This window comes from Schistocerca cancellata, chromosome 2 (genome assembly GCF_023864275.1).
Source record: "Schistocerca cancellata isolate TAMUIC-IGC-003103 chromosome 2, iqSchCanc2.1, whole genome shotgun sequence".
NCBI classification, from domain to species: domain Eukaryota; kingdom Metazoa; phylum Arthropoda; class Insecta; order Orthoptera; family Acrididae; genus Schistocerca; species Schistocerca cancellata.
The window spans coordinates 396,522,240-396,549,777 of record NC_064627.1 but is presented as its reverse complement, the minus strand read 5'-3'; the positions used below and the strand labels follow the sequence as shown (position 1 = coordinate 396,549,777).

Below are 27,538 nucleotides of genomic sequence, written 5' to 3'. Positions count from 1 at the left end.
GCTGCAGTTGGTATACTTCGCAACAGATTCATGTTCTTGAATTTTAGATTTGGCGCCATGGCATTAAGGCAGCCATTTTTTTAGTAGACAGTGGTATATTTTTTGATGGTACATCATATTTTGTAAGTTCCTGTGTTCGTTATGCCTATAATAATGTCCTATTTGTGTAGTAGTATGGTAAATTAATTTCTTATGCATCCGCAATTGAACGTTCGTTGTTGATTATGGTAATGATATGATTCTAATTGATAACGCTACGATAATTCAAGTAATGACGTGTCTTAAAAGCAACAGAGCCGAAGAGAGACGCATGCAACTCGATATGTTTCGTATTTGTTTATTTTGTAACATATTGAGAATTTACTGTTGAGGTTAAGTGCAGTGTGATGCGGAGAGATATTTTACTGATTGTGCTGACACTCGCTAATGTTGGCAGTTTCCACGAAGAAAAACCAGGCAAGATATTTTCCGTGTTATTTACGTGAATTTGATCTTGGTTCTTTTTATTTTCCGGAGTACAGGAAACTTTTCTGTTGACTCACAGTTGAAATTTTGCTTAGAAAATTTCCAGTGGTCATGATCTGGAAGAGCTGAAAAAAACCATTGTTTTAGGAAAAGATAAGAAGAAATGATAATACCTGTGATACACTAACGTAACTCAAGGAAAACGAGGGATTATATGTCAGCAGTTTAGATGGTTTAAAAAAATTAGGTTTTAACTAGGACTTTTGTTTCAGATACACTGCTTTGCCGTCAGTGTGGTGCTGATGTAGGACATTCGAAGCACATATTTAATGTTTACAGTCCCTCTGGGACTGTTCTTCGTAACCAGACGTGGTTTGGTAAAAAGTTTGTTGATGTTCACATTTTCGAAAACCCATTGGGTATTAAGTTCCGCGTTGTGACGTTAGCTAAAGCTGAATGTGTTGGAATTAATGAAGTAAGTAATACGTGTTTTGTGAAGAAATTGTTATATGTACTTCAATGTTTGCATCATGTGGGCCGATCTGAACTGAACACTGTGTAGTACGTGGTGCCAAGAGGCGTTACTGTGCAGCCGCCCTTAACCTACATCCTAATTTTAAAAAGATGAATATTCAAGTGTTCATCAGGTGTTGAATATTTGTGTCGCTATGTGATACTTCTGATAGAGCATCAACAAATACCTGAAACTATCCTGGTTGTGCTGTGTTCGTTTAAAGCTTAATGTCCATTTCAATCATTTCAAAAGGCCCATGCAATTTGAAAATCATTTTTGAAATTGCTGCCATGTTACATGTTGAATAGCAGACTTGTTGCTTGATTCTGGCACTGTTGCACCGGTTTTAGATTGAAAGTGGTCAACTAATATTAACGAAAAAGGCTTGGAATATAACAAATGTTCATCTAGTTTCCCTCAACATAACCCATAGCTTTGCCTCTTGATTTGCACCATTTTTGTATTAATGTGGTGAAGCCTGAATTTGCTCTTCGTGTTGACTCCCCCCTCAACTCTTCTGACTTAATGTCATGCAATTGTGAGGTGTGTTCTTCATAAGCTAATGCGGTGCATCTCTATCGGCCATTATAAATTGTAAGACAGTGTTTTTTTATCACTTGAATCCTTTTTTATAGCTCTGATCAGTATCCATTTGTTAAGTAGAGCCTGTGTTTAATGGGGAAGTTAAGACATGGGAATTTGAAGACCATCCTAGTGGATGACGTAAATCATTGATTAATTGAATGGTGACGGTCATTTGGCCCAGAAGAATTAGTCAGAAATAACTTCAATGGAAGCAATAAACTGATAGTGGTGGTTGTTGCTGAAGCCCATTTCCTTCTATAAAAAAATTGTAAGAACAATTGACATTACCACATTTATATAAAAAGGTAGGAAATGTGAATATGCTACGTGCCGACATACAGATGTCACAAGGCAACCACAGGTAGACAAGACTGAGCTAATGAGTGACATTGTCCCTTTCGAAACTTTGTTTATCATGGCAGACTGATCTGTATTGTAATCCAAGTTCTAAGTTGTGTTGAAAGGTAGCAGTTTCATTGAAAGTTGGGGAATCCAGTGTCTGTGAATATAAAACTGTTTATGGTAACATATTAGTATTTAGCAACAACTGAGATTTAAGTAGACTATGTAAATATTTAGACGCAATAGTGAAACTGGATTGTACTGCTGTAATTATTCTTACTGACAGCAAGGATTTGTGTTTGTACCCACCAAGTAGTAGTAAAGTCAGGCAGTTGTCACTCCAGACCTGACAGTAGTCCTATTTATTATAAATGTCTCGTTTTCCTTATGTATCACTTTCCATATCTGGTTTGTTTTGGTACTTAGTATGCTGTGTTATTGCCACAGATCTTCTGACTGACCCACTACAATTTACTGCCTTGAGCCAACTTGTTCCATCTCAGAGTAGCACTTATACCCAATATGTCAATAATTTGTTCTATATATATCCCAGTATTTGCCTTTCCCTACGATTTTTGCCCTCTATGGCAGTATCTACATCTATACTCTGCAAACCTCTGTGAGGTGCGTGGCAGAGGGTACATCCCATTGTACCAATTATTGGGCTTTTCCTATTCCGTTCACGTATGGGAATGTTTGAATGCCTCTGTGTGTGCTTTAATTATTCTGATCTTATGTGAGCAATATGTAAGGGGTTGTAGTATATTCCTAACGGTCATCATTTAAAGCAGGTTCTTGAAACTTTCTTCCATAATAGAATTTTTAGGGATGGTTTATGTCCACCTTCAAGGGTCTTCCAGTTAAATTCCTTCAGCGTCTCTGTGACGCTTTCCCGTGGATTAAACATTCATGCTGTCCTTCTCGGTATACATTCAATATACCTTGTTAATCCTATTTTGAATAGGCCCCACACTCTTGAGCAGTATTCTAGGATGGATCACACAAGTAATTTGTTAGCAATTTCCTTTGTAGACTGATTGCATTTCCCCAGTATCGTACCAATAAACCAAAGTCTATCACCTGCTTTATCCATGATGGAACCTATGTAATCATTCCACTTCATGTCCCTACAGAGTGTTACCCCCAGGTATTCATATAGAGTTGGCCAGTTCCAAAAGTGACTTTTTGATCTTATAGTCAGAAGATTTTTTTTTTCACTTTTTGAAGTGCATAATTTTACATTTCTGAACATTTAAAGCAAGTTAACAATCTTTGCACCACTTTTAAATTTTATCAAGATCTGACTGAATATTTATGCAGCTTCTTTCACATAGTACATCATTATAGATAACTGCATCATCTGCAAAAAGCCTGAAGCTACTATTAATATTGTCTGCAAGGTCATTAATATAAAACATCAATAGCAAGGGTTCCAACACACTTCCCTGGAGGACACCCAATATTACTTTTACATCTGACAATGACTTTTCATCCAAGATAGTGTTTTCTGTTCTCCCTACCAAAAAGTCCTCAATCCAGTCTCAAATTTCACTTGATGCCCCCCATATAACAAATCTCAAGTCATCCTTTCTCTTCTTCTCATTGTACCGAGTGAGGTGGCACAGTAGTTAGCACACTGGACCTGTATTCAGGAGGATGACGGTTCACACCCGTCTCTGGCCATCCTGATTTAGGTTTTCCGTGATTTCCCTAAATCATTTCAGGCAAATGCCAGGATGGTTACTTTGAAAGGGCACTGCCGATTTCCTTCCCAGTCCTTCCCTACTCTGAGCTTGTGCTCCTTCTCTGATGACCTCGTTGTCGACAGGATGTTAAACACTAATCTCCTCCTCCTCTTCTTCTCGTCACTGTGTAGCTTTCTGGTGCATCACATCTCATATACTTCCATTCACATCCACTTCTTCCTTTCCCACTCACTCATTGCTGTGGACATTCTCAGAAGTTTTTTCTCAAATTACAACTATGTTTGATTCTAATAAACTTCATTTTGCACTAATTCTACAACGGGGCCCTGTATGTTCTCCAAATTGACATCCAAGCCCTCCTCTATCATGCTGGTAGACAATTCCTTTCCTTTCCTCCGTCCATTCACCCTCTCCTCTGTGTTGAACAGTGGAATTCTATTTGCACTCTCAATGTTGACACCTTTCCTTTTAAATTATCGTGATGCTGTTTTGACTTTTCTGTGTACTCAGTCTGTCCTTCCAGTGGGCATTTCTTTTTCTGTTTCATCAGATTTTTTCTTCGGATTTTTTCTACAGTCCTTCCTTTCTCTTCTCAATTATTTCATTTGTAAGTACCATGTATTCTCAATATGCTTCCATCACTTGTGATTTTAAAACAGTATATTTACCATTACTAGCAGAAATTTGTTGCTGAACTGGAGGAGCCTTTCTTTTTGCTTTATTCTATCACTGAGCCATCATTCTCTTGTAACTATGCTCTTCTATATCTTCTTCTCTTACAGCATCCCATTCCCTCATGGTTGAGATTTTCTTTTCCCATTGTATATGGAATTACAGGCCAACTCCCGCATATACTCTCTTATCTTATCACCACCTTTTTATGACATCCGAATTTATATCTGAACGATAGTTGTTGGAATTGCTCTAATTTCAGTTTTGATGAGAATAATCCTATCACTGAGTTGTTCATGGCAACTCACTTTTGCCCTGCTATAATACTTGGAATGCATACTGTTAAACCAGTTTTTGGTACTGTTTGTATTACCCTTGATTTAGGTGACTAGCAATCTTTATCTTCTTTCCATTTCACTTAGTTGACCCATACTATATTGAAGCGATCAAGGAAAGTCTCATTGCCAAAATTATGATGTATCCCATTGGAATGGTGTGTGGGGTTCTGAGCCAGAAATCAAAAGAATGAGAGGACAATCACTGTGAGAAATATTGTAATATATTCAACTTAGTCCAAAGAATCCTTGTTGAAATCTGTGTAAGTCCAAGGGCAATGCTGGGGCAAGTTAAACACCTGAACAGTCCACAATTCACATCTGGCTTGCAATCCACAGAATTAAATGTAAGTCAAGTCTTGAGTACAGTTCTTTTGTACTGCACTTGTAGGGAAAGTTGCAACTGTAACTACGATTATACTCGACTGCTGCTAGACTAGAGCTACTCAATTGGGACAAGCTGCAGTTGGGCGGCCTCTTAAACACACAACCGGTAGTACCTTAGGTCAGGAGGTGTAGCACTTGGGCGGTGGGCTGTTGGGCAGCACTATTGGCTGTCAGACAACAGCAGATCATCTGGTGCCGACCTCTGTACTCAAAACAATTGCCCCGTGTGGTATTGACATGCTGTGATACCTCATATATCTACAACAGACTTCTGAAATTTAATACAACTCATGGAATGTTACCCTATTTTTTGTTTATTAATCTGTGTCTCATGTTCACTTCCTCCTCGACAGTCCTGTCCTGTTGATCCAAATGTGGTACTGGTTTGAAATATTTGCCAGTGGAGAGATCATAATGACACTGTTTCAATTAAGAAGTAACATTTCCCATGGATGTAGTTTATGTGTATTTAATGCAATGGTTTAGATTGCTTTCTGCATCCTACAGCCATTGATCATTACTGATTCTTTCATCAATTAAGATTGGTTTCCCAGCCGAAGGACAAGAGTGTTCTCTGATCATTTTCAGCCATTGTCTGCCTTTTTTTAAGAAGCTGTTGTCAAATTATGGTTTATTTTTATACTGGAAATAATTGATCACAGACTGCAATCATGATTAAAGTGTGCTATGCAGGGAAAAAAAGACCTAAGAATAAAAGCTGGGTCCACAAACTACTATTGCAGCACACTAACAATATGTTTATTATCAGTTCCAATACACAAATAACAAATTCCATTAGCTACATATGGAATAGTATGACTATAGCGTACAGTGACAATATAGCAAGAAATGAGAGATGTTTATAACACACACGATCTGAAGTAGTTGAATGTTTAGCCTACAGAAAGAAAACAGTTTTACGTGCAAGAATTATTGTTGCAGCTGCAGTGCATTACAAGTACAAGCCTCTGTATATCAAGGTAACAAATTTACTAGATTTTGAATGTTCCCTCAAAGAATAACATTCAGGTGGCTTCTATTAAAGTTCAAAACCCAGTTGTGTTGGCCATATGAGAGTCACAAACTGATGAATTTTGATGTACGTTCAAAGGACGCTATGTTGTTTGGATGCCAAGCCAGAGAGGAAATGAGATCTAATGGACAGAAGGGGTCAAATTCCTTGCAACTTGTGGACAAGCATTATCCTATTGAAATGTGACTACTGAAAAGAGTCCCAGGAATGCTACAGCTTCTATGATACACACACAGTAGCAATCTTCTGAGAGGATGTGTAAAATGCATATTTGAACCATCAGCTGTTTTTATTTTTAACCCAAATTCTGCGGTTTCGGACTTGGACCATCTTCACGGATGAAGGGTCAAAATGGTTTAAGCCACCATATTGCGTTAGTCATTACTTAAAACGTGTAGTGTGTTTCATGAATACGAATATATGACACAGGACTTTAAAAGCAGACATCCAAATACAAATTGTTTACAGAGCAGTACTGCTCTGTATACAATTTTTTTTTAATGTTTTATCTACAGTTTTTTATATTTGCGAGTTTTACTTGCCTTGTGCCTTTCTTTACCTATCAGTGTGTTTTTCCCTTTGTGCTAAAAAAAAGTGCTTTTGTAACTTAATATATTGATTCCTTTCATTTACATTGTTGGAAATGGAAAGTGTTTCAGCATGAAGCATCAGCCCAATATTCATCAAACTTTGTGGAGATGTTCATGACGTAATTATTCTATTTCAAACTGATGTCATTCAACATCAGTACTAGGTATGATCCCCATGAGCATAAATACACTCTTTTTATTCATTGTTGCCTGGAAGTGAATAACCTCCAGATATTTTCTTGAAGAATTTCTTGCGACACCTGAAACACATGCTGGGTCAGTTAATAACAGTTGATGAAAGTAGGCTGAAATAAAAGTATATGTCTTCCTATCGCATCCAAGACATGCTCTATGGGCAACAAATCAAGGGATCGGCAGACTAGTTAAGGACTCTTACGTATCTTGAGGTGTTTGTACTGTGTGAATCGTAATGTGGTGTTATGCGTTATCCTGCTGGAACATATCATTCGGTGCTGTGGTCATGAAGGGTATGATACCAGCTTTACCATTCTTGCCATGTATGGCAAGCATTCAGCCTGCTTTCATCCAATACCAAAAGAGACCTGTTGTCATATCCAATAGCTCCCCATTTCCTGATTCCAAGAATTGTGAAGTATGGATCTTGAGTATAGCTTTCTCCTGTGACCTTTCATCAGTTTTTTTGGACATGTTGATGTCAATCTGACTGCCACATACACAATAGAGCCTCATTGCTGAACACCACAGAATGCTACCTTATGGCCCAGTGGACTCTGGCTCTACACCATATGAGTCCTTGGTGTTGGCAATAAATGACACATGGTGGCTAGACATCTAAACCCAGCTTCCAGTAATCTGTTTCTGAAGGTTTGTAACGATACGCTGTAACTTCTGCATCAATTTCAGCTTTTATCATTTGCCCATAAGATCAAGTCAAACAAGCTTATGATTGTCTTGGGGTGTGGACCTTATTGTGAGATCTAGTCAAACAATCTTATGGGCCTCTTGTGGGTCCCTATGAGGGTGTACCCAAAGGAAACCAAACTTACTTTTTTAACTTATTTACTCACATTTTAAACAGGAACCTTCAGTCCCCTTCAAAGTACTCTCCACTTGCACAAATAAACTTGTCTAACATTTTATTCCATTACTCAAAATATTGTTTAAATTCATAGTTTGTGATGCTTGGCAGCACCTCTATCATTTTTTTGGTCACCTCAGCAACATGGTCATAGCATTTTTGGTTGATGTATAAACAGGGCTTTGTGAGCAGGGGCATTGTCATGATGGAAAAACCAGTTACCCAACACCCACAAACAAGGCCACTTTCACTGCACAATCATTTCAAAACTTTCAGGTAGAAAGTCTGGTTAACTGTTGCACTCTGTGGCACAAACTCTGAATGGACAATTTCTGTCACATCGAAAAACTAAATCAGCTGTGTCTTAATGACTGATTTAACCAGATGAGCTGTCTTAGGACGAGGCAAACTTGAAGTCATTGGTAGTCATGGCATGAATTTGGCAGCCACCCTTTTCATTCCTAAATCGTCTGTCACAGTTCACTGCATTGAATTCCAAGTCATGTCCGACAACTCCACAATTTTTTCGTTGGTCCGTGATGAATATTTGTTGATGATTTCATGAATGTTTTCAACATTTTCATGTGTTGACGCCATGGAAGTATGGCCAGAACAAGGTGTGTCATCAATTGGCATTCCAGCATTTCCAGAGTTCCCCCCCTTCCATAGAATCATCCTTGTACACTGTTTTTTAACATTTCAAGAGTTTCTTTTCCACTTTTTCCAATCAAAAAGCAGAATTTCACCACACACTGTTCACGAAAATTGGCCATTGCAAAAATGACAATCACACAAGAGCAAAATGTGGTGCTACAAAAGCTCTGCCCATGGAAAAAAAAATTAGTTTTGTATGCCTACTCTTCTTACCGCCCTGCCATCTTGAGGCCATCTCTTCACCAGTAGCTTGCAGTGATGCTATAGCCAAATGTGTGCAATCTGTCGATAAGATGCTTCCGTGTGTATTGCCCCAATCTTCAACCTTTCCCAAAGTGTGAAAGATGTCAGTAAGTTGTATGGGCATGTCTTCAGCCCGTGTTGTGTTGCTGCCTACACTTCAAAAGCTACAGTAGCCTTAGACATATCCAATTGCCATCATGTACTATCAAACCACTCTTCATGTGTAGGAATGACTTTTTTCTGTACAGCAAATGAATTCACATAAATGTTAAATTTTACTCAACATATCCTACAGGCTGGGAATACAGAATGTTAGCATTCGTTCCAGGTGTTCATTCTATAGCACTTTCCATTTCTGTCAGTTTATCTATATTAGAAGAGAGGACAAAGTTCAGCAGATGATACAGGGATTGATAGTTGTGTTTGCTTGTTTGCTTTCTTTGTTTGCGGAGCGTGCGTGGACATATTTTTGATTATTCGCTCCATTTGCCTAGAAAGTCCTTATATGCACCAGTTTTTCTCTACTTCCATTTAACGTACACTATCTTTAAAAAAAAGAAAAAGAAAAGAGAGAGAGAGTTTTATTGTACACACTTATCTTATGTAAAGCTAATGGTGGGTGACACCCGTGTATTTAACTCTGGTTGTAATTATAACACTTCCCATGGATTAGCTCTTAACCTAATTTCCATGGTCACTGTCACCATCAGCCAAATTACTTGTCAAGTCCAGGTTCAGTGACTGTTTCTTTTTTCCTCTATTCTTTGCTTTTTGTCGTCTTTTTTGTGATTTTGTTCCCCTCTCTGCACAGTGAGACTCATTGTCAGCTACAGTGTCTTGCTCATATAGCTTTAACTGGTGCTGAAAATTAATCACAATTATTAATAGGAAACCATGAACTCTGCCACCTGTAGGGAGAGTGTGTGTGTGTGTGTGTGTGTGTGTGTGTGTGTGTGTGTGTGTGTGTGTGTGTGACATGCTCTGGTTTTCTGTGTATGTGGTTATGCTGGTGTTTTTACACACTCAAATTATCATTAAATTGAGCATATTTAGCTCATCTTATATTATTGTAATAATTTATACCCTGCCTGCAGCATCATACTATTTTTTTTTAATTTTTTTTTATCTTCACCGGAGGCTTAGTGTGCTTTTATGGCTCTGTTGTTTTAAAATATAATATGAATATTAGTATTAATTAATACTATTTTGGGGCTCTCAAGACATAGTCGTGAGATGATGGGTGTCTGGTAGCAGTCACATGACGGCTGCTTTGCAGCAGGTGTCATAACTTATCTTGTGGTGTGAAGTGTATAGATGTCTGTTTCATATATGTGTTTTTGCTTAATGCCTCTCTCTCTCTCTATTTCAGTGGCAAAGAGAATATACTTGGTTTCCTGGTTATGCATGGAAAAATTGTATGTGCTCTCATTATGGTCACCATTTAGGATGGTATGTTGATTTTCCTTTTTTAACATTGCCTTGAATTATTGCATGGTAAGATATTTGATGAATTAATGTGAATATATTTCTAATACAGGATGTATGAGCCCTTAGCAACTGCCAATAACAGACAGTCATTTCCTTCAAGTGAGGGTTTTTATGCATTGATAGTGGACGATATCATATCAGAGAGCTGTAAGTAAATGGAAACTTTATTTTTAGTTGAAGTTCACTTTCTGTGTATGGCTGTATGTATTGTTTCTTGATGTAAGCTGAGTTGAACTGAATTGAAACATAAAATATGAAACAGCATACGAAAATATCCTGGATGAAAAATCAGTTTGGAAGAAATAGATGGAGGAAGAGAGACCAAAAACCACCTTCTAACACTTGCAGTAAACATGGATGTGGATTTAGGAATTGATGAAAAAACATTATTTCCAGAGTAAGATCGTCGTATGTGAATACTTTTGTCATCATTATTTAACAGATGCGCAATAGTACTTCATATATATTGTATAGACATAGATTATTGAAGCCATTGTTGTTGTTATGGTCTTCAGTCCTGAGATTGGTTTGATGCAGCTCTCCATGCTACTCTATCCTGTGCAAGCTTCTTCATCTCCCAGTACCTACTGCAACCTACATCCTTCTGAATCTGCTTAGCGTATTCATCTCTTGGTCTCCCCCTACGATTTTTACCCTCCACACTGCCCTCCAATACTAAATTGGTGATCCCTTGATGCCTCAAAACATGTCCTACCAACCGATCCCTTCTTCTGGTCAAGTTGTGCCACAAACTTCTCTTCTCCCCAATCCTATTCAATAATTCCTCATTAGTTGTGTGATCTACCCATCTAATCTTCAGCATTCTTCTGTAACACCACATTTCGAAAGCTTCTAGTCTCTTCTTGTCCAAACTATTTACCGTCCATGTTTCACTTCCATACATGGCTACACTCCATACAAATACTTTCAGAAATGACTTCCTGACACTTAAATCTATACTCGATGTTAACAAATTTCTCTTCTTCAGAAACGCTTTCCTTGCCATTGCCAGTCTACATTTTATATCCTCTCTACTTCGACCATCATCAGTTATTTTGCTCCCCAAATAGCGAAACTCCTTTACTACTTTAAGTGTCTCATTTCCTAATCTAATACCCTCAACATCACCCGACTTAATTCGACTACATTCCATTATCCTCGTTTTGCTTTTGTTGATGTTCATCTTATATCCTCCCTTCAAGACACCATCCATTCCATTCAACTGCTCTTCCAAGTCCTTTGCTGTCTCTGACAGAATTACAATGTCATCGGCGAACCTCAACGTTTTTATTTCTTCTCCATGGATTTTAATACCTACTCCGAATTTTTCTTTTGTTTGCTTTACTGCTTGCTCAATATACAGATTGAATAACATCGGGGAGAGGCTACAACCCTGTCTTACTCCCTTCTTAACCACTGCTTCCCTTTCATGTCCCTCGACTCTTATAACTGCCATCTGGTTTCTGTACAAATTGTAAATAGCCTTTCGCTCCCTGTATTTTACCCCTGCCACCTTTAGAATTTGAAAGAGAGTATTCCAGTCAACATTGTCAAAAGCTTTCTCTAAGTCTACAAATGCTAGAAACGTAGGTTTGCCTTTCCTGAATCTTTCTTCTAAGATAAGTCGTAAGGTCAGTATTGCCTCACGTGTTCCAACATTTCTACGGAATCCAAACTGATCTTCCCCGAGGTCGGCTTCTACCAGTTTTTCCATTCGTCTGTAAAGAATTCATGTTAGTATTTTGCAGCTGTGGCTTATTAAACTGACTGTTCGGTAATTTTCACATTTGTCAACACCTGCTTTCTTTGGGATTGGAATTATTATATTCTTCTTGAAGTCTGAGGGTATTTCGCCTGTTTCATACATCTTGCTCACCAGATGGTAGAGTTTTGTCAGGACTGGCTCTCCCAAGGCCGTCAGTAGTTCCAATGGAATGTTGTCTACTCCGGGGGCCTTGTTTCGACTCAGGTCTAAAGTGCTCTGTCAAACTCTTCACGCAGTATCGTATCTCCCATTTCATCTTCATCTACATCCTCTTCCATTTCCATAATATTGTCCTCAAGTTCATCGCCCTTGTATAGACCCTCTGTATACTCCTTCCACCTTTCTGCTTTCCCTTCTTTGCTTAGAACTGGGTTTCCATCTGAGCTCTTGATGTTCATACAAGTGGTTCTCTTATCTCCAAAGGTCTCTTTAATTTTCCTGTAGGCAGTATCTATCTTACCCCTAGTGAGATAAGCCTCTACATCCTTACATTTGTCCTCTAGCCATCCCTGCTTAGCCATTTTGCACTTCCTGTCGATCTCATTTTTGAGACATTTGTATTCCTTTTTGCCTGCTTCACTTACTGCATTTTTATATTTTCTCCTTTCATCAATTAAATTCAATATATCTTCTGTTACCCAAGGATTTCTACTAGCCCTCGTCTTTTTACCTACTTGATTCTCTGCTGCCTTCACTACTTCATCCCTCAAAGCCATTATTCTTCAGTTATATTATTGTGCTCCAAACAGAAAATTGCATACACAGTTACAGAACAAACCATGCAGACAGAAGAGTCTGTAGTTTCTCATGGTAGTCGTGACTGGTATGAACACATCTGTGAGACTCCTCATACCTCACATGAGACTTGCAGATTTGAAACCATTCGCCTGTTTCTGTAGGTCATACATTAAGTTGTTGATTGCATTCTAGAAGTTCTTTGACTGTTATTGCTAAGTGCAGTTAATGTCCTGTCTTGGTATATATATGAGGCCAAGCTTGTTTTGTATATTTAAAGTGTTCTACAAACATCCTATCATTGAAATTGGTATTTCTGTATAAGAGTGTGCTCAAGTTTTCGTGCAGTATTTCAGGAAAATATAGTTATTATTTTTATTAAGAAATTTGACTGTGTATTGTGTCTTTTCCCTTGATCATGAATGCAGATTGAACAATGAAAAGCATACTCTCCATACCAATGTTCAATTTATTTACCCTTAACATGCCTCCCCTCCCCAGGAATCCCACATATCTTTTGATAGTATGTACTCAGCAAGCATAGGGTCCTGATGCTTGCAGTGCTACTTCCATTCCTGTTCTACAAGTCCGTCCTACTATTATTCGTAACTATGACATAGTTATGAAGGAGGTATGCGGCCGTGTTGGAAAAATATGCGATGTAGCCAAGAAAATACTGAATACGGCCTTGGTCAGCATTTTGCAGATTAACATATTCTTCTGCTATTCTTCTTTCCCCTCTGCCTTGCCTTTGGATGGTCTTCCTGGTGCTGACCATACTTGGATTTGATTTATGATTTTGGGTACTCTTTTCCTACACTGTATACAAATTTTCATCCTTCACTATATGATTCTCATTATTAGGTTTGACCTACCACCTCTTCCAAATTTTACAGAAGTGTGGATTGTGTGGGAAAAGTCATCCGATGCTGTATACAATCCATCTTTTGTGCCTTTCTAGCTTTTAACCTTTTCTTTGTGGCAAAAGCAATAGATCCAAAATCCAACACGGTAACCATTCTGTTGGGGGGGGGGGGGGTTGTTAAGTACCTGCTTGGTGGTCTCTCCCTGAACTCGCAGGGATTGCACTATTGTTGTCTGCACAGGAAACTCCCTATGTATGCCAAGTAGTGTGTGCCCAACATGGCTGGGGCATGAGAACTCCGGACAGTGTTATCTGGTCAATGGTTACTCAGCCAGGTAGTTGTTGCTGTGGCTGAGGGGTGCCTGCAGAGAGAACCCCCTTTCAGAGTAGGTGGCACCAAGGCGGATAACTCTCAAATGAAGGGGCTAGCAAGCCCACCCCCCTCCCCAGCCTCTTCTGGAAGAAATGATTATTACAGCATGTAGAGATATGTCCCACATTATTTCCTTCTGTGGCTACCCTGTGGGAGAAATGTAGGGCTATGAGACTCGCTTATGTTTAAAGGCTTCTCCACTCTTTGACAGTTGCTTCCATTTGCCAGATTTCACGAGCAAGGCAGTCTCCCTCTTTACAGACCTCTCTTCCTCGTCATTCCAATTACTCCCACTCTCCATGCTTCCTTCTTCCTTCCTCGTGGCGACCATTTCAGGATTGCTTTTGGCCATTGTCCTTGCTCCATTTGCTGTACATGATCATACCATTGAAGAGCTCCTCCAGGGGATTCACCACCATCTGCTGAATTTGTGATTGGCTACCGTGGGACCTCAGCTTTTACAGCACCTTTTCCCTTTCTGTGCTCTATGTCTATCCTCCTGCTATTCTTTTTCCCCTCCCTTGGGGAACATGTCTGGGATATTTTTGGGGATGTGTTGTGAAGTTTCAATAGTGTGACATAAGAACAGTCCTCCCACTGTTTTTTCTTTCTTTCTTTGTTCTGCATCTCCCATCCTTCCTCTGCTGTGGTGTTTGAGGTTCCTCTATGTTTGTTCTTCTTCCTTGTGCACTCGTGAATGCAGCCCCACACATCTGAGTATAACATGTGACTGGGTAACTTGTAATTCCTTGCCCCAGGTCAACAGGGCCCTCTGAGGGGGGACCTCCAGTTGGAAGGAGTGTGCCATCAGAGACACTGGCAATCGGGGGTGGGGGTGATGGTGGGGGTGGTGGGGAGGGATTTCTCGTACTGAGGCAAACACCATCTCAGACTACGTCTACTAAATGTAAATGGAATGAGGCTAAAGATTCCAAGAATGTCCTAGCTGCACCTTGCTTGCTCTTGTTATCACATACAGAAGATCAGCATTTGCTACAACTAATCCATTTTTTTATTCAGAAAGGTGTTGACACAATACAGGCCCTATGAAATCCTGCTGTCATTTATGTAATGGCACTTCACTTTTGCAGACCAATTGTGATATTCAAGCCCAACAACTCCTCGCAGTTTCGCTCCTCTATGACTATCCTGTTCATGTTGAGGCCCATCGGTCCGCCTGCTATAGCTGCATGGTAACGGGCTCGTCTTCCATGCAAGCGGGCCCGGGTTCGATTCCCGGCAGGGTTGGAGATTTTCTCTGCTCGGGGATTGGGTGTTGTGTTGTTCTCATTCTCATCACCGGTGCGCAAGTCGCTCAATGTGGCGTTGACTGAAATAAGACTTGCACTTGGAGGCCGAACTTCCCTAGATGTAACCTCCTGGCCAACAATGCCATATGCTCATTTCATTTCATTTCATTTGAGGCTCTTCGAGTGCAGAATTCTTCATGTGGTGTTATTTACACTAGGCTGGTCTGACCGAGTGAGAAATCCAAACTTACTTCTCTGATCAGGACGTCACTGCACACCATCAGGTAATGAAAAGTGTTGCATGCAGGCACTAAGGTTGCATCATTCTTTTCCTCATGTTTGATAGAGCAGTGCTTCCATAAAGCAGGCTTTTAAGTCATCACAGTCTGACTGTACAGTCGAAACACAGTGTGCTGTCACCAGTGTCAATGCTACAACCACAATCGTATGTCTTGTCGAAATGTGGCCAGATGTGTTACTTGTGGTAGGGATGTTGACGAGGGCAATTGCCCACCACTTCCTCCCCGTAGTATCAGTTGCAATAGCGACCATGCAGGCTCATCCCGAGAATGTCCCTTGTATCTCAACAGTGGGCCATACAGGAGATCTGGGTGAAGGAAAAAAGTGCATTACCTTGTCACTTGCAACATTGTTGGTTAGTTGTGTTTTACCATCTGGCACTTACAGTACCTTTCTTCCTACGCCTCGCTCCTTAGAGGACATGGCCACGATGACTTGTGACCTCAAATTCAGCACTGCAGTTGTCTAATTGCCCAGTGTCATGGTAGTGTCCCTGTCTCCTCCTCCTCCTCCTCCTCCAGCTGTGCAAGCCACCAAAGCATCACCTCTGGTGGCAAAATCAGCTGCTACACAACCAGAAGGCGGGAAAGGAATACTCTAGTGGAGACTTTTTACGTCCCTCTAGCCAAAAAACATGAGTCTTCATCTGCCAACCAGAAAGGTTCTAAGAAATCAAACAAAGACAAATGGCTTCTCCTTCACTGACTCGGAGATCCTTCCACTGTTTCACTGCGTGATACCCTCACCTGGCTGACCTCCAATCCCCTGGTGTGCCCCACCAACCGAATCTGTAGGCTGGACCAGAGAGACTGCTGATGCCTCTGTAGATCTCATAGAACAGCCGCCAAAGTGAAATCCCTTAATTTTTTCCCTCCTTTCCTTTCCCTGTCATGTCTCCCTTCCAGTGGAATGTTTGCAGCTTGCGATACAACAAGGAGGAATTAAGGCAGCTTTTGGAATCACAGTGTCCCCTTGTTTTCTGACTACAGGAAACAAAATTGTGTCTTCGTGAATGCTTTGATCTCCTGCATTTCTTTCCAGTCTGCTTTGACCTTCGCCTTGAGGGCGGCATTCCATCTCGTGGGGGAGCCGTGCTGCTCGTTCGTGATGACGGTCATAGTCAGACCATCTCACTGAACACTTGGTTGCAGGCTGTTGCAGTCCACATTTTCCTTCCTCATTTCACTTTGTCTATGTGCAACATCAATATCCCTCCGTCATTTGGTGTCACCAGGGCAAGCTTCCTCCAGCTTATTGGGCAGCTCTTTCACCTTCTTTGCTGCTCAGTGACTAATGCACACCATCTTCTTTGGGTCTCCTCCGGAACTTGTCCGAGAGTTACCCTCTTGACTGACCGTCTCGATCAGCTCAACCTCATCTGCCTTAACACTGGAGCACTCATGTTCCTTTAGACTCCACGCATGCCTACCTCCCATTTGGACCTCTCGTTCTGCACTGTCCAGCTTGCCCGTCATCTTGAGTGGTCCATTATCAATGACACATAACTCGTGTGACCATTCTCTGTGTGCTATCCAATTGCTGATGTCTACCCCACCTATGTGTAAACCCAATTGGAAGCTTTGTAAGTCTGACTGGAGGCTTTACTCCTCCCTGGCAACTTTCGCAAACAACATTTTCCTACTTGTAATGACAGGTAAAGTACCATACAAATGTTATCCTTACTACTGCAGAATGTTCCATACCTCACACTTCATCTTAACCGCAACATGTCTGGGTCCCTTGCTAGACTGAGGGTGCCACGGCACAGTTCGCACCTGGAGGCGTACTCTGTCTTTTTAAACTGTCATCCTGTGATGGTGAACTGTATTCATTATTGACAGTTGTGTGTGCTGTGTCTATGCATTCATTGGGATGGCAGAATAGCTAGGTGGATTTCATTTAGTAGTTCTTTTAACAGCTGTACTCCCTCTTCCGTCTTTTGGGTCAACCCTTGAAGGCTCTCTGGGACCAAGGCCCATTTCCCAATTTCCGGCCTGACCATACCAGGTGATGTCATTGAGAACCCCTTTGTCATCTTCAACACCTTAGTCTGTTATTTTGCGGAGATTTTGATCTCCACTGACTATCAGCCTGCCTTCCTCCATTGGGAACAAGTGGAGGAGGCTCAGGTGATACCTCTCAGAATCAATACTACTACAATGCCGCCTTTACCGTGAGGAACCTAAATCGTGTCCCAATCTTCCACCCCAGAACTGGACGCTGTTAACATTCAGATGTTGCAGCGTCTTTCTCTTGCATGCAAGCATGTTCTCATTCGTAAATACAGTCACATCTGGGCAGGTGGTACATTCCTCAGGTGCTGGCATGGAGCCACTGTCATACCCATACCACAGCACTGTAAGGACAAACATCTTTCTTCTAGCTACCACCTCGTTTCTCTCACCAGCTGTGTTTGCAAGGCAATGGAACGTATGATTAAAGCATGGCTGATATGATGGCTCAAGTCTTACAATTTACTAACCACTGCATAATGTGGATTACAAGCACACCATTCTGTAGTTGACCGTCTTGTCACTTTGTCAACCCATGTCATGAATGGCTTTCTGTGGAAATACCAGACTGGGCATGCTTTTTTATTTTTATTTATTTATTATTTATTTTTTATTTGGAGAAAGCCTACAACACCTGCTGGAGAACTCATATCCTCCATCCTCTCTACACGTGGGGTTTCCGAGGCTACCTGCCTCGTTTCCCGATCAGAAATTTTTAAAAGACAGAACTTTCAAGCTTCATGTGGGTTCTGCCTTGTCAGACAACTTTACACAGGAAAAGGGGTTGCCTCAGGTCTCCGTCCTGAGTGTCATCCTCTTTTCTATACCCATTAACCCTATTATGGCCTGTCTCCCACTAGGCATCTCTGGCTTCCTTTTTGTCGATGATTTTGGGATCTATTGCAGTTCTCCATGGACTTGGCTGCTTGAGTGGTGTCTTAAGCGATGTTTCGATCATCTTAACTTGTGGAGCATCGATAATGGCTTTCACTTTTCCACTGTTGAAACCAGCTGTGTGAATTTCTGGCAGTGCAATGGGTTGCTTCCATCATCTTTACATATTGTGCCTGTTGTTATTCTGTTTGCTGAAACTACGAATTCCTTGGGCTCTCGCCTGATAGAAAACTTTCTTGGTCCTTCCATGTGTTTTAACCTGGCTGCCTGTTGCACCCGGTCCCTCTATGTCCTACATATCCTAAGCAATACTTCCTAGGGAGCGGATCGGACCGTTCTTCTCCATTTGTACTGATCCCTTTTCCATTCAAAACTAGACTGTGTGTGTTTTGTTTATGCATCTGCATGTCCATCCATCTTACGTTGCCTAAATACAATCGAGCATCGTGGACTCTGTTTGGCTGCTGACACCTTTTACACTAGCCCAATTGAGAGTCTGTATGCAGAAGCTGCCGAACTACCGCTGTCATACTGGGGGTGATGTTCTCCTCAGCGGATATGCATGCAGTTTGTCTGCCATGCCTGACCACCCGTCCTATGCCGCCTCCTTCGATGACTCCGTTGAACGCCAGTATGGGGTGCATCTGTCTTCTCTGCTACCTCCTGGAGCTAGCTTTCGGCTATTGCTCCGGCAACTTAACTTCATGCTACTTGCCACTTTCCCAATGGCCGTGAACTTTTCAATGCCTTGGCTTTTTGCAGGGGCTGTGTTCACCTTGGACTTCGTTCGCTTCCAAAGGAATCTACTCCATATTCAGTATACCATTGTAAGTGCACATGGAACTTAGCAATAGTATCTTTGTGTACGCTGATGGCTCTTGCAGTGAACATGGTGTTGTGTGTGCCTTCATCATTGGCATCGACGATTTTGGCTATTGGATTCTGAAACACTGCTCAGTATCTACAGCAGAGCTCTTCACCCTGTATCAGGCCATGCAGTACATCCGGTGACTCAGGCTGTTCGATTGTGTCATCTGCTCCAATTCTGTCTGCTCTTCGGAGCTTGTATGTGCTGTACCCAGTCCATCCCTTAGTGCAATGGGTCCAAGAAAGCTTGCTCAATCTTGAGGAGGCCACTGTGATGTTCATGTGTGTTTCTGGTCATGTCAGTGTGGCAGGAAATGAGGCTGCTGCCAAGGCTGCCGTCGTCCTACTGTGGGCCGCTAGGTCTTCCATTCCTTCCGACGATCTCCGTGTTGCCGTTTGTAAGCAGGTTCTGTCACTTTGGCATCACCACTGGTCTCCCCTTCATGGCGACAAGCTCCAGGGAATTAAACCTCTCCCAGCAGCTTGGCTGACCTCCTCTCAGCGCGAGGCGATCATTTTAGCTAGCGTGTTGGGCACTGTTGTTTTAGCCATCGCCATTTGTTAAGTGGTGATCCTCCTCCACTTTGTGGTCATTGTCCTCAACCTTTGACGGTTCCCAGTTTCCTGACCAAATGCCCTTTTTTAACCACTTATTTTGTAATGTATGTTTGCCATCTGAGTTATTGGCTGTTTCATGTCGAAGGGCGTTTAATCTTTAGTTTGGGACCTCCATTGTCTTTGCAGTGTATTTTGTGGATCTTTCTCCAAGAGGAAGTCCTTGTTCTCAGCTCACTTTCCTTTCATCGATTGGGCTTAACATGTGTCGCTTTTAACTCCTTTTTTGTATTCGTGTTCAAATGTTCTTAGCTGGGTGAGTATGACCTTAGTTATTTTTGCGCCCTAAAACAAAACAAAATCAAATCAAACACCATTGAAGAGCTCTATTCTCAGTTCTTTGCATCAAAAGTTGTTCCATTCTCTCCCTAATTTCCTTATTTATTCTCCACTCTGTCCTGGATATCCTGACTGCCCTTCTTATTCCATCTGTACTGTCTGTACTCTGGTACTCTGCGTATACGCCCCCGTGCATGTCCCGTCCCATTCGATACACAGTAAATCTTTCTATCATAAATAGCAGAACTAGCAGTTCAGAGACGACCTCGACGGTACGTTCCTACCAGATTGTCTTTAGTCGTGACTAAAATACTCAAATGAATGTTCATCATAAATGTTGAAAATTAATGCTCACCATAAAAGTGGAAATAATAGTCGCCACTTGCCACACAGATTTATAATTATCACAGACAGTTCCTTCAGCAAATTTTAAGCGATCCAGGATGGTGTACAGTCCTCGTGAGTTCACTATCCGTTTTTACCTCAAATACATGATGTACCACAGTCCAGCTCTGACATCATCCAAGGCAGAGCGCGATCCACCATTTAACAGACGTGGATCTTACAGTGGCTAAGTGTGAAGTGAACCTTACTACTGCCTCTTGGGCTGTATTTATATAGGTGCCACAGCGGACTGCCGAGGGAACATCTGTTATAGGCCTTCTGCATACTGCAGCAGCCTCAGAACGACCGCTTTCCCGGAAAAATAATCTTTAGTATCATAATTATGAATTAAAGCAGAAACTTCTTAATATTTACATGTATTCAGATAAGTTGTTTGAAAGCACAAAAAAAGTTTCAGCTCGCTTGAATAAAAATTTTGCCTTCTAGAATTTCTATAGTGGAACTAACAGTAGATTGTTACCTCTAAACCATACCTTCACTAGAACTTGTATTGGCTGTTATTAATACTACAACTCTCAAATTTGGTATTGCTCTATTATTTGGTAAGTTTTGTCATCTGCTTTAACCAAAATTCTGTACTATTAAAATTACGCGTACTTAATCTACTACAGTTGGGTACATTTTAGTTACAAAATTGGTTTTTACTTAATTACTCAAAAACTATTAGAGGTAGCTTAACATGGTCTCTCAGTTATTAATTTTAGAGTGGACTGAAGTTAAAACAAATTTTTACGTTTCCAAGTCCAATATTTAGTGCCTTTCAAGTCTGGATTTATTGTTAAGTAGGAGTGGGAGTGGGAGGGCTAGGCCAAGTTCGAGGGGATCGAGCAATACAGGCTCTGACAGAGATAGCGATGTTGACATTCACCATGTACTAATGGTGAATGTTGAACATGTTGGAGATGTAGGTTTTCTTCTCCGTAATTCAGTCGCTATAAAACGTCTTAAGTGTGACGTAACTTTTTCGCCTCTCTTTCTGAAAGAAATGACCAAGAATTTAAAATACACTGTACATTCTACATGAGAAAAGAAAATAATAGTTATAAAAAAAATTACTTATGTGATTCAGATCTTAATTATGACACTTTGAATTGCACAAGAGTCACTTGCTTTTACAACTGCATTTATTTGTGGAACACTTCCTTTTGCAATGACAGTGTGTATAGCCTTATCCCCCGCTTCTCGAATTAGCTGCAGCTGCTTCTGTCAGCGACATTTCTTGAAAAGAAATCTCATCTATGGAAAGTAACTTTTCTTTGCAAATTATGAACTGTTTACGTGTGTAAAGCTGCTTGTGGGTACCATTTTTATTTGCCAGTTTATAGAAGTCGGACTCTTCTATTCCAACAATAACCGCTAACACATTTCGGCTATCTGTACAACCATGGTCGATATCAGGGAGTTGTATTCGTACATTATCACCAATTTGAGCAGGAAGAAATTGTTTTTGTGAGGTTCGTAACATCTTTGTTGCTTGCAGTAGAAGATTTTCTTTCGCGACCGCTCTTTTTGTAGAAATCAACTTGTGTTTTTCAGACAGAATTTGATGCGAAGACATTGTAGGTTGTAGGTCCTCTTCAATATTTTTCTTTGGAATTGGTTTTTGACATGAACAGTGCTCCAATTTTTTTTTATAAGCATTAACAGTTTCTTCAAGCTTTTTTCGGTTTCAGAAGTATTGGCAATTTCTTCGAGTTGTTCTTCAGTTTCAATATTTGCGATTTGTTCTCCAGGCAAAAAACACGATGCCATGCCTCTTTTTGCTTTAATGCCAAACGTGACTTCATAAGAACTTTGGCGTTTTTCTTTGTGGTATGTAGTGTTATTGACAAATTGAACAAAGTATAAACCATCTGACCATTTATTTGTATCATTATCATTCATCCATGCAGTTAGCATATTCTGTACATCCTGATTGGCCCTTTCAACTGAGCCTTGTGTTTGACTGTGACGAGGCTTTCCATGAACTATTTTAACATCTTTCCACATAGCACATATTTCGGATATGACTTGATTACTAAATTCTCTACCATTGCTGGGGCACCAAATGTTAAAAATATTGAAAGAACATGATGTGCTACTTCTTCAGCTCTTTTAGTTTTCAAAGGTCGTAGCTGGACAAACTTAGCTAAATGATCTTGATACACCATTATGAACTTATATTCGCCATCTCTTGTCAGATCAACTTGACGTCTTGAGTTACTTCAGAACTAACCATTGGCTTCACAACAATACCTTTCTTAGGTGCACTGTGTTTCATTTGACACTGTTTGCATAAATTTAAATACAACATTACAACTTAATATGTAATATTTTTGTATTTAACTTGCAACTCTTTAAGCAACTCTTTAAGCATCAAAACGTTTTAATCATCTGTAATCCAAAGGTGTGTTGCATTTAATTTTAGCAGAAACCACTTCAGAAAGTATTTTAGAATACCTTTTTTGAGAAAAAAGTTGTCTTCTCGGTTACCTGCAATTAATACATTTAACTTTTCATGGAAAAGATCACGATTTACTGCAGTATCCATTTAGTACAAATTAGGGTATCGGAAAAAATTAAGAAAGTGTTGCTCGCGTTATCAAAGCTTGCATAAGACTGAAAAAGCTGATTTACTCCGAGCAGAACAAAGGATTTGGCGGGAGAGAGCCAGTCACTTGTTTTTTTGACTCTTCTGTTTTGGACCTCCACCAGAGCATATCTGTGATTGTCGACACACATCAGAGAGGGTCCAAATGAACAACAATGTAATGAAATATTCGATCTTTCACCGACGTATTTGGTATCTGTTGACATTCACTGGTGAAAGTTGACATTCTCCAATTTCGGTCATTCATGGTAACACACACACACACACACACACACACACACACACACACACACACACACACACACACATATATATATATATATATATATATATATATATATATTTAAAAAGAAAGATGATGAGACTTACCAAACAAAAGCGCTGGCAGGTCGATAGACACACAAACAAACACAAACATACACACAAAATCTAGCTTTCGCAACCAACGGTTGCCTCGTCAGGAAAGAGGGAAGGAGAAGGAAAGACAAAAGGATATGGGTTTTAAGGGAGAGGGTAAGGAGTCATTCCAATCCCGGGAGCGGAAAGACTTACCTTAGGGGGAAAAAAGGACAGGTATACACTCGCACACACACACATATCCATCCATACATACAAGACACAAGTGTCTGCTTGTGTCTTGTATGTATGGATGGATATGTGTGTGTGTGCGAGTGTATACCTGTCCTTTTTTCCCCCTAAGGTAAGTCTTTCCGCTCCCGGGATTGGAATGACTCCTTACCCTCTCCCTTAAAACCCATATCCTTTTGTCTTTCCTTCTCCTTCCCTCTTTCCTGACGAGGCAACCGTTGGTTGCGAAAGCTAGATTTTGTGTGTATGTTTGTGTTTGTTTGTGTGTCTATCGACCTGCCAGCGCTTTTGTTTGGTAAGTCTCATCATCTTTCTTTTTAAATATATTTTTCCCACGTGGAATGTTTCCCTCTATTATATATATATATATATATATATATATATATAAAATAGAGGGAAACATTCCAATATATATATATTAAAAGATTTAAACAGTACGTATGTATGTAAAACTAGAAGAAAATAGTCTATCAAGCAACAAGCCCAGAATGCTACAGCTGATGGCTGCGGGTAAGACTGTTAAATGCCCAGAATTGTTTTACTTTTTAAATATTAACAGACATAGATAAAGGAGTACAACAAGATAATCTTTGAAGCAACAAGTAGCAGGTGTTACTGACAACTGTAATACTTAGTCGCCAGACCTGCTGCGACCCAGCATATACCTACATTAAAAATAAGGAAGTTAAAAAAATCAATAAACAAATAAAATAAAATAAAAAACTAGAACTATGTTATCTTGCTGACAATGCCAGACCTTCTGCGACCCAACATACAAAAAAAAAACCATTTGGTAATAACAGTATTTTCAACTGTACATGATTGAGCACTCAATGGCGCTCTGTCGAAAGGTGGTTCTTGTGGCTTGCCGTTAAACAAATTGCCATTCAACGGTGCACGTCAACAACAACAGGAATATCAAGGGCACCCTGTCGGAAAGTAGTAATCTGGCCAACAGTATTTAATAATCACAGAGCAACGACGTATTCGGTTGTAACAGTAGTTTCAACTGTACGCTCATTGTGAACACTCAACGTCGCTCTGTCGAAAGGTAGTGATCTTGCCAACAGTATTTAATAATCACAGAGCGACGATGTATTTTGTTATAACAGTAATTTCAACTGTACGCTCATAGAACACTCAACGTCGCTCTGTCGAAAGGCTCCCCTTGTTGCTTGCCGTTAAACAAACTGTCACTCAGCGGAGCACATTAACAACAGGGAAATTCGGAAAACACTACAAGTAAGCCATGACACGATTCCGCAAGATGCAAACTTGCAGATCAAGTTGACAATCTACCATTTAATGGTGGACACACACATGCAACCACAGGCAGATTGAAACTGTCAAACAGTGAGCATCGCTCTACCAGAAGGCAATCTCACCTGTGCAACCTTGCGGGCAGCAAAATAAATAGCAAACAACCGACACGTACTACCAACCAAGAGTCTAGAGTGCATGAGGTAGCTTCGAATACCAATGGCCACAGTTTCACAGATCAGCGGCCACAGTTTAAACCACCACTTCCTCTTTAAGGGGGGGGGGGGGGGGGTACAATGCATAAGGAAAGAGCAGTCTTACCACAAGAAGCCGGGAACTCAATAATACGAACGGCAGAACATCATGCCTCCAGGCACATTACCTCACTGCCCTTCTGGATGAGTCGCAACACAAACCGCAACAAGGTGTGGCTTCCACCCTCAAAACAGCTCACCATATGATACAACCACGCTCGCGAAATGTGGCCGTCCACATGGGCCACCTACCACAAACTGCCTGTACGCTAGTACGTCCTCACTCTCCGAAAGCTGCCAGTGATTGCGCACTAAGCACCGTGACCCCCTCTGCGCCAGAGGAAGCAGAGCACGGATCAGTATTCATCACTCTTTAGCTTTGAAACTTGCACCACTTATTTATGAACTTTTTAGGCACATTCTGAGCAACTTCTGGCTTTCTAGCTTTATTATTTAGCACCACTTATTTTTCTTTTAAAACTGCATTTTTTATGGAAACTATCAAGTCTAGGTACATAAAGACTTGATATTTATAACATTATTATACTAAACTCTATTTTAACACAGTTTTAAACATAAATCTTGACTTTTAATTTTGTACTTAATTGTGGTGCAATACATGCGCAGTACGTGTAGACTCGTTAAAGTGACGTGACGCTACTAGCAGTGAACTTGGGTAAGTTCCGGCACACTTGCTCACCTCTGTATCTCACACACGATATAGCACTTGCTTTGCTTCATACCGACAACCTGATCCTCTAGTGGTATTGTTGTGGTTTTGCCACCATCTGACTAAGCTACAACATCTCTATGTTCCCCCTGGTTTCTCGATTGCCCTCCAGGAAACTTGCTTCCCAGCAGTGCAAACCCCTATCCTTCGCAGCTATTTTAAGAATCAAGCTGACTATGACAGAGCATCAGGCATAGTTTGCACACTCGTTCTGGGCTCTGCAGAGAACATGTGCTATTTAATACAACTTTGGAGGCTATGGTTGTTCATGTGAGGAAGCCTCTGGATTTTGTCATCTGTAACGTGTATCCTTCCCATTAGTGAAGTGTCTCGGAATGTGTAGTGCGCACTGATTTCTCAGCTCCCCTACCCTTTTCATTTTGGGTGAATGCAATGCCCATAATCCTTCGTGGGGTGGAACTAGGTGCACTGGCCATAGTAAAGTTATGGAAACTTTGCTTTCAGAGCTTGATATTTGTGTCTTGAATTTCAGTCCCCCCATACACTTCATTGTGACTTGCGGATCGTATTCAGCTGGTCATCTCTCCATTTGCAGCCCTGGTATTCTCCCCTCCATCCATTGGAGGGCTCATGATGACCTAAGTGACAGCAATTATTTTCTGAACAACATTATCTGTCTGATCAGGGCGTAACTTCAGTCTGTTGGCTTACGAAGAGCGTCGATGCAGAACTAATGCCTGCCTGTATCCTTTCCTTAACTTTTGATCAAGTGGAGCTCCTTGTGAAGATGAAGGCGGGCTATAAAGTCATCCATGTCAGACCCTACATACCGAACCCAATGCATTGCTACCAATGTCAGCATTATAATCGTACTCGTGTGTCTCGCAAAAACGCAGCCAGTTGTGTAACTTAGGGCACAGATGTTCATAAGGGACATAGCCCACCTCTTCCCTGCTGCATCAACTGAACAGGCAACCATGATGCTTCATCCCGCAAATGCTCTTTGTACCTCAATGAGTGAGCTGATCAAGAGATCTGGATGAAGGAAAAGGAACCCCTCAGTGTTGCTCACAAATGTTAGCTAGTCAAAAGCTGTGCATACCACTATCCAGTAGTTACAGTACCATTGTTGGTAAGTCACGACCCATGAAAGATATGGCCACGCAGACCTGCAATCTCCAGTTTGGTGCTACAGTTGCGAAATCACCTAGTGCTAAGGTGACATCCTCACCTATACCCACTACAGTTGCTCAACACATCAGAAAACCTTCACCCACATTGGTGATGCAACCCGAAGAACGAAAACTTAGAAAGGATTACGTCAAAGATGATTTTTTGTGCATCTCAAGTCAGCAAACCTCTGGGTCCATGCATGACAAATGCCATGCCACTAAGAAGTTGTAAAAGGACAAACATTCTTCCCCTTCACAAAAGTGACATCTCTACCCCCAGGGGGCTCACCACTCTTTGGCCTTTGCAGCATTTTTTTCCCTTCTGTGCTGCATATCTATCCTCTTGCTATACTTTTTCCCCCTCCCTTGGGGAACATGTCTGGGGTATTGTGAGGAGTGTTCTGCATTGTCACCCTTTTCCTTTCTTTGTTTCCCTTCTCCTCTCGTTCCTCCGCTTCGGCATTTGAGGAGCCTCTTCTACTCTTCTTCCTCCCTGTGCACTCCTGAAGGCCGCCCACTTGTCTGACGCTTAACAGGTGACTGGGTAAC

General features: G+C 40.9%; 1 protein-coding gene across 2 annotated transcripts in view; it reads left to right on the top strand.

Annotated features, from left to right (window-relative positions):
- The first annotated feature begins 259 nt into the window (after window positions 1-259).
- Window positions 260-27,538, top strand: part of LOC126161822 (uncharacterized) — a 48,455-nt gene continuing 21,176 nt past the window's right edge. Inside the window, exons 1-4 of one of the 2 annotated variants that reach the window (XR_007534963.1) lie at window positions 260-456; window positions 738-940; window positions 9,956-10,035; window positions 10,124-10,221. Coding sequence is in view for 1 of the 2 variants with exons in the window: in XM_049917925.1 (XP_049773882.1) it covers window positions 387-456; window positions 738-940; window positions 9,956-10,035; window positions 10,124-10,221 (451 nt within the window). In the remaining variant the exon portion in view is untranslated. The remainder of the gene's footprint in view (window positions 457-737; window positions 941-9,955; window positions 10,036-10,123; window positions 10,222-27,538) is intronic. The other variant, XM_049917925.1, reaches the window with a different exon arrangement.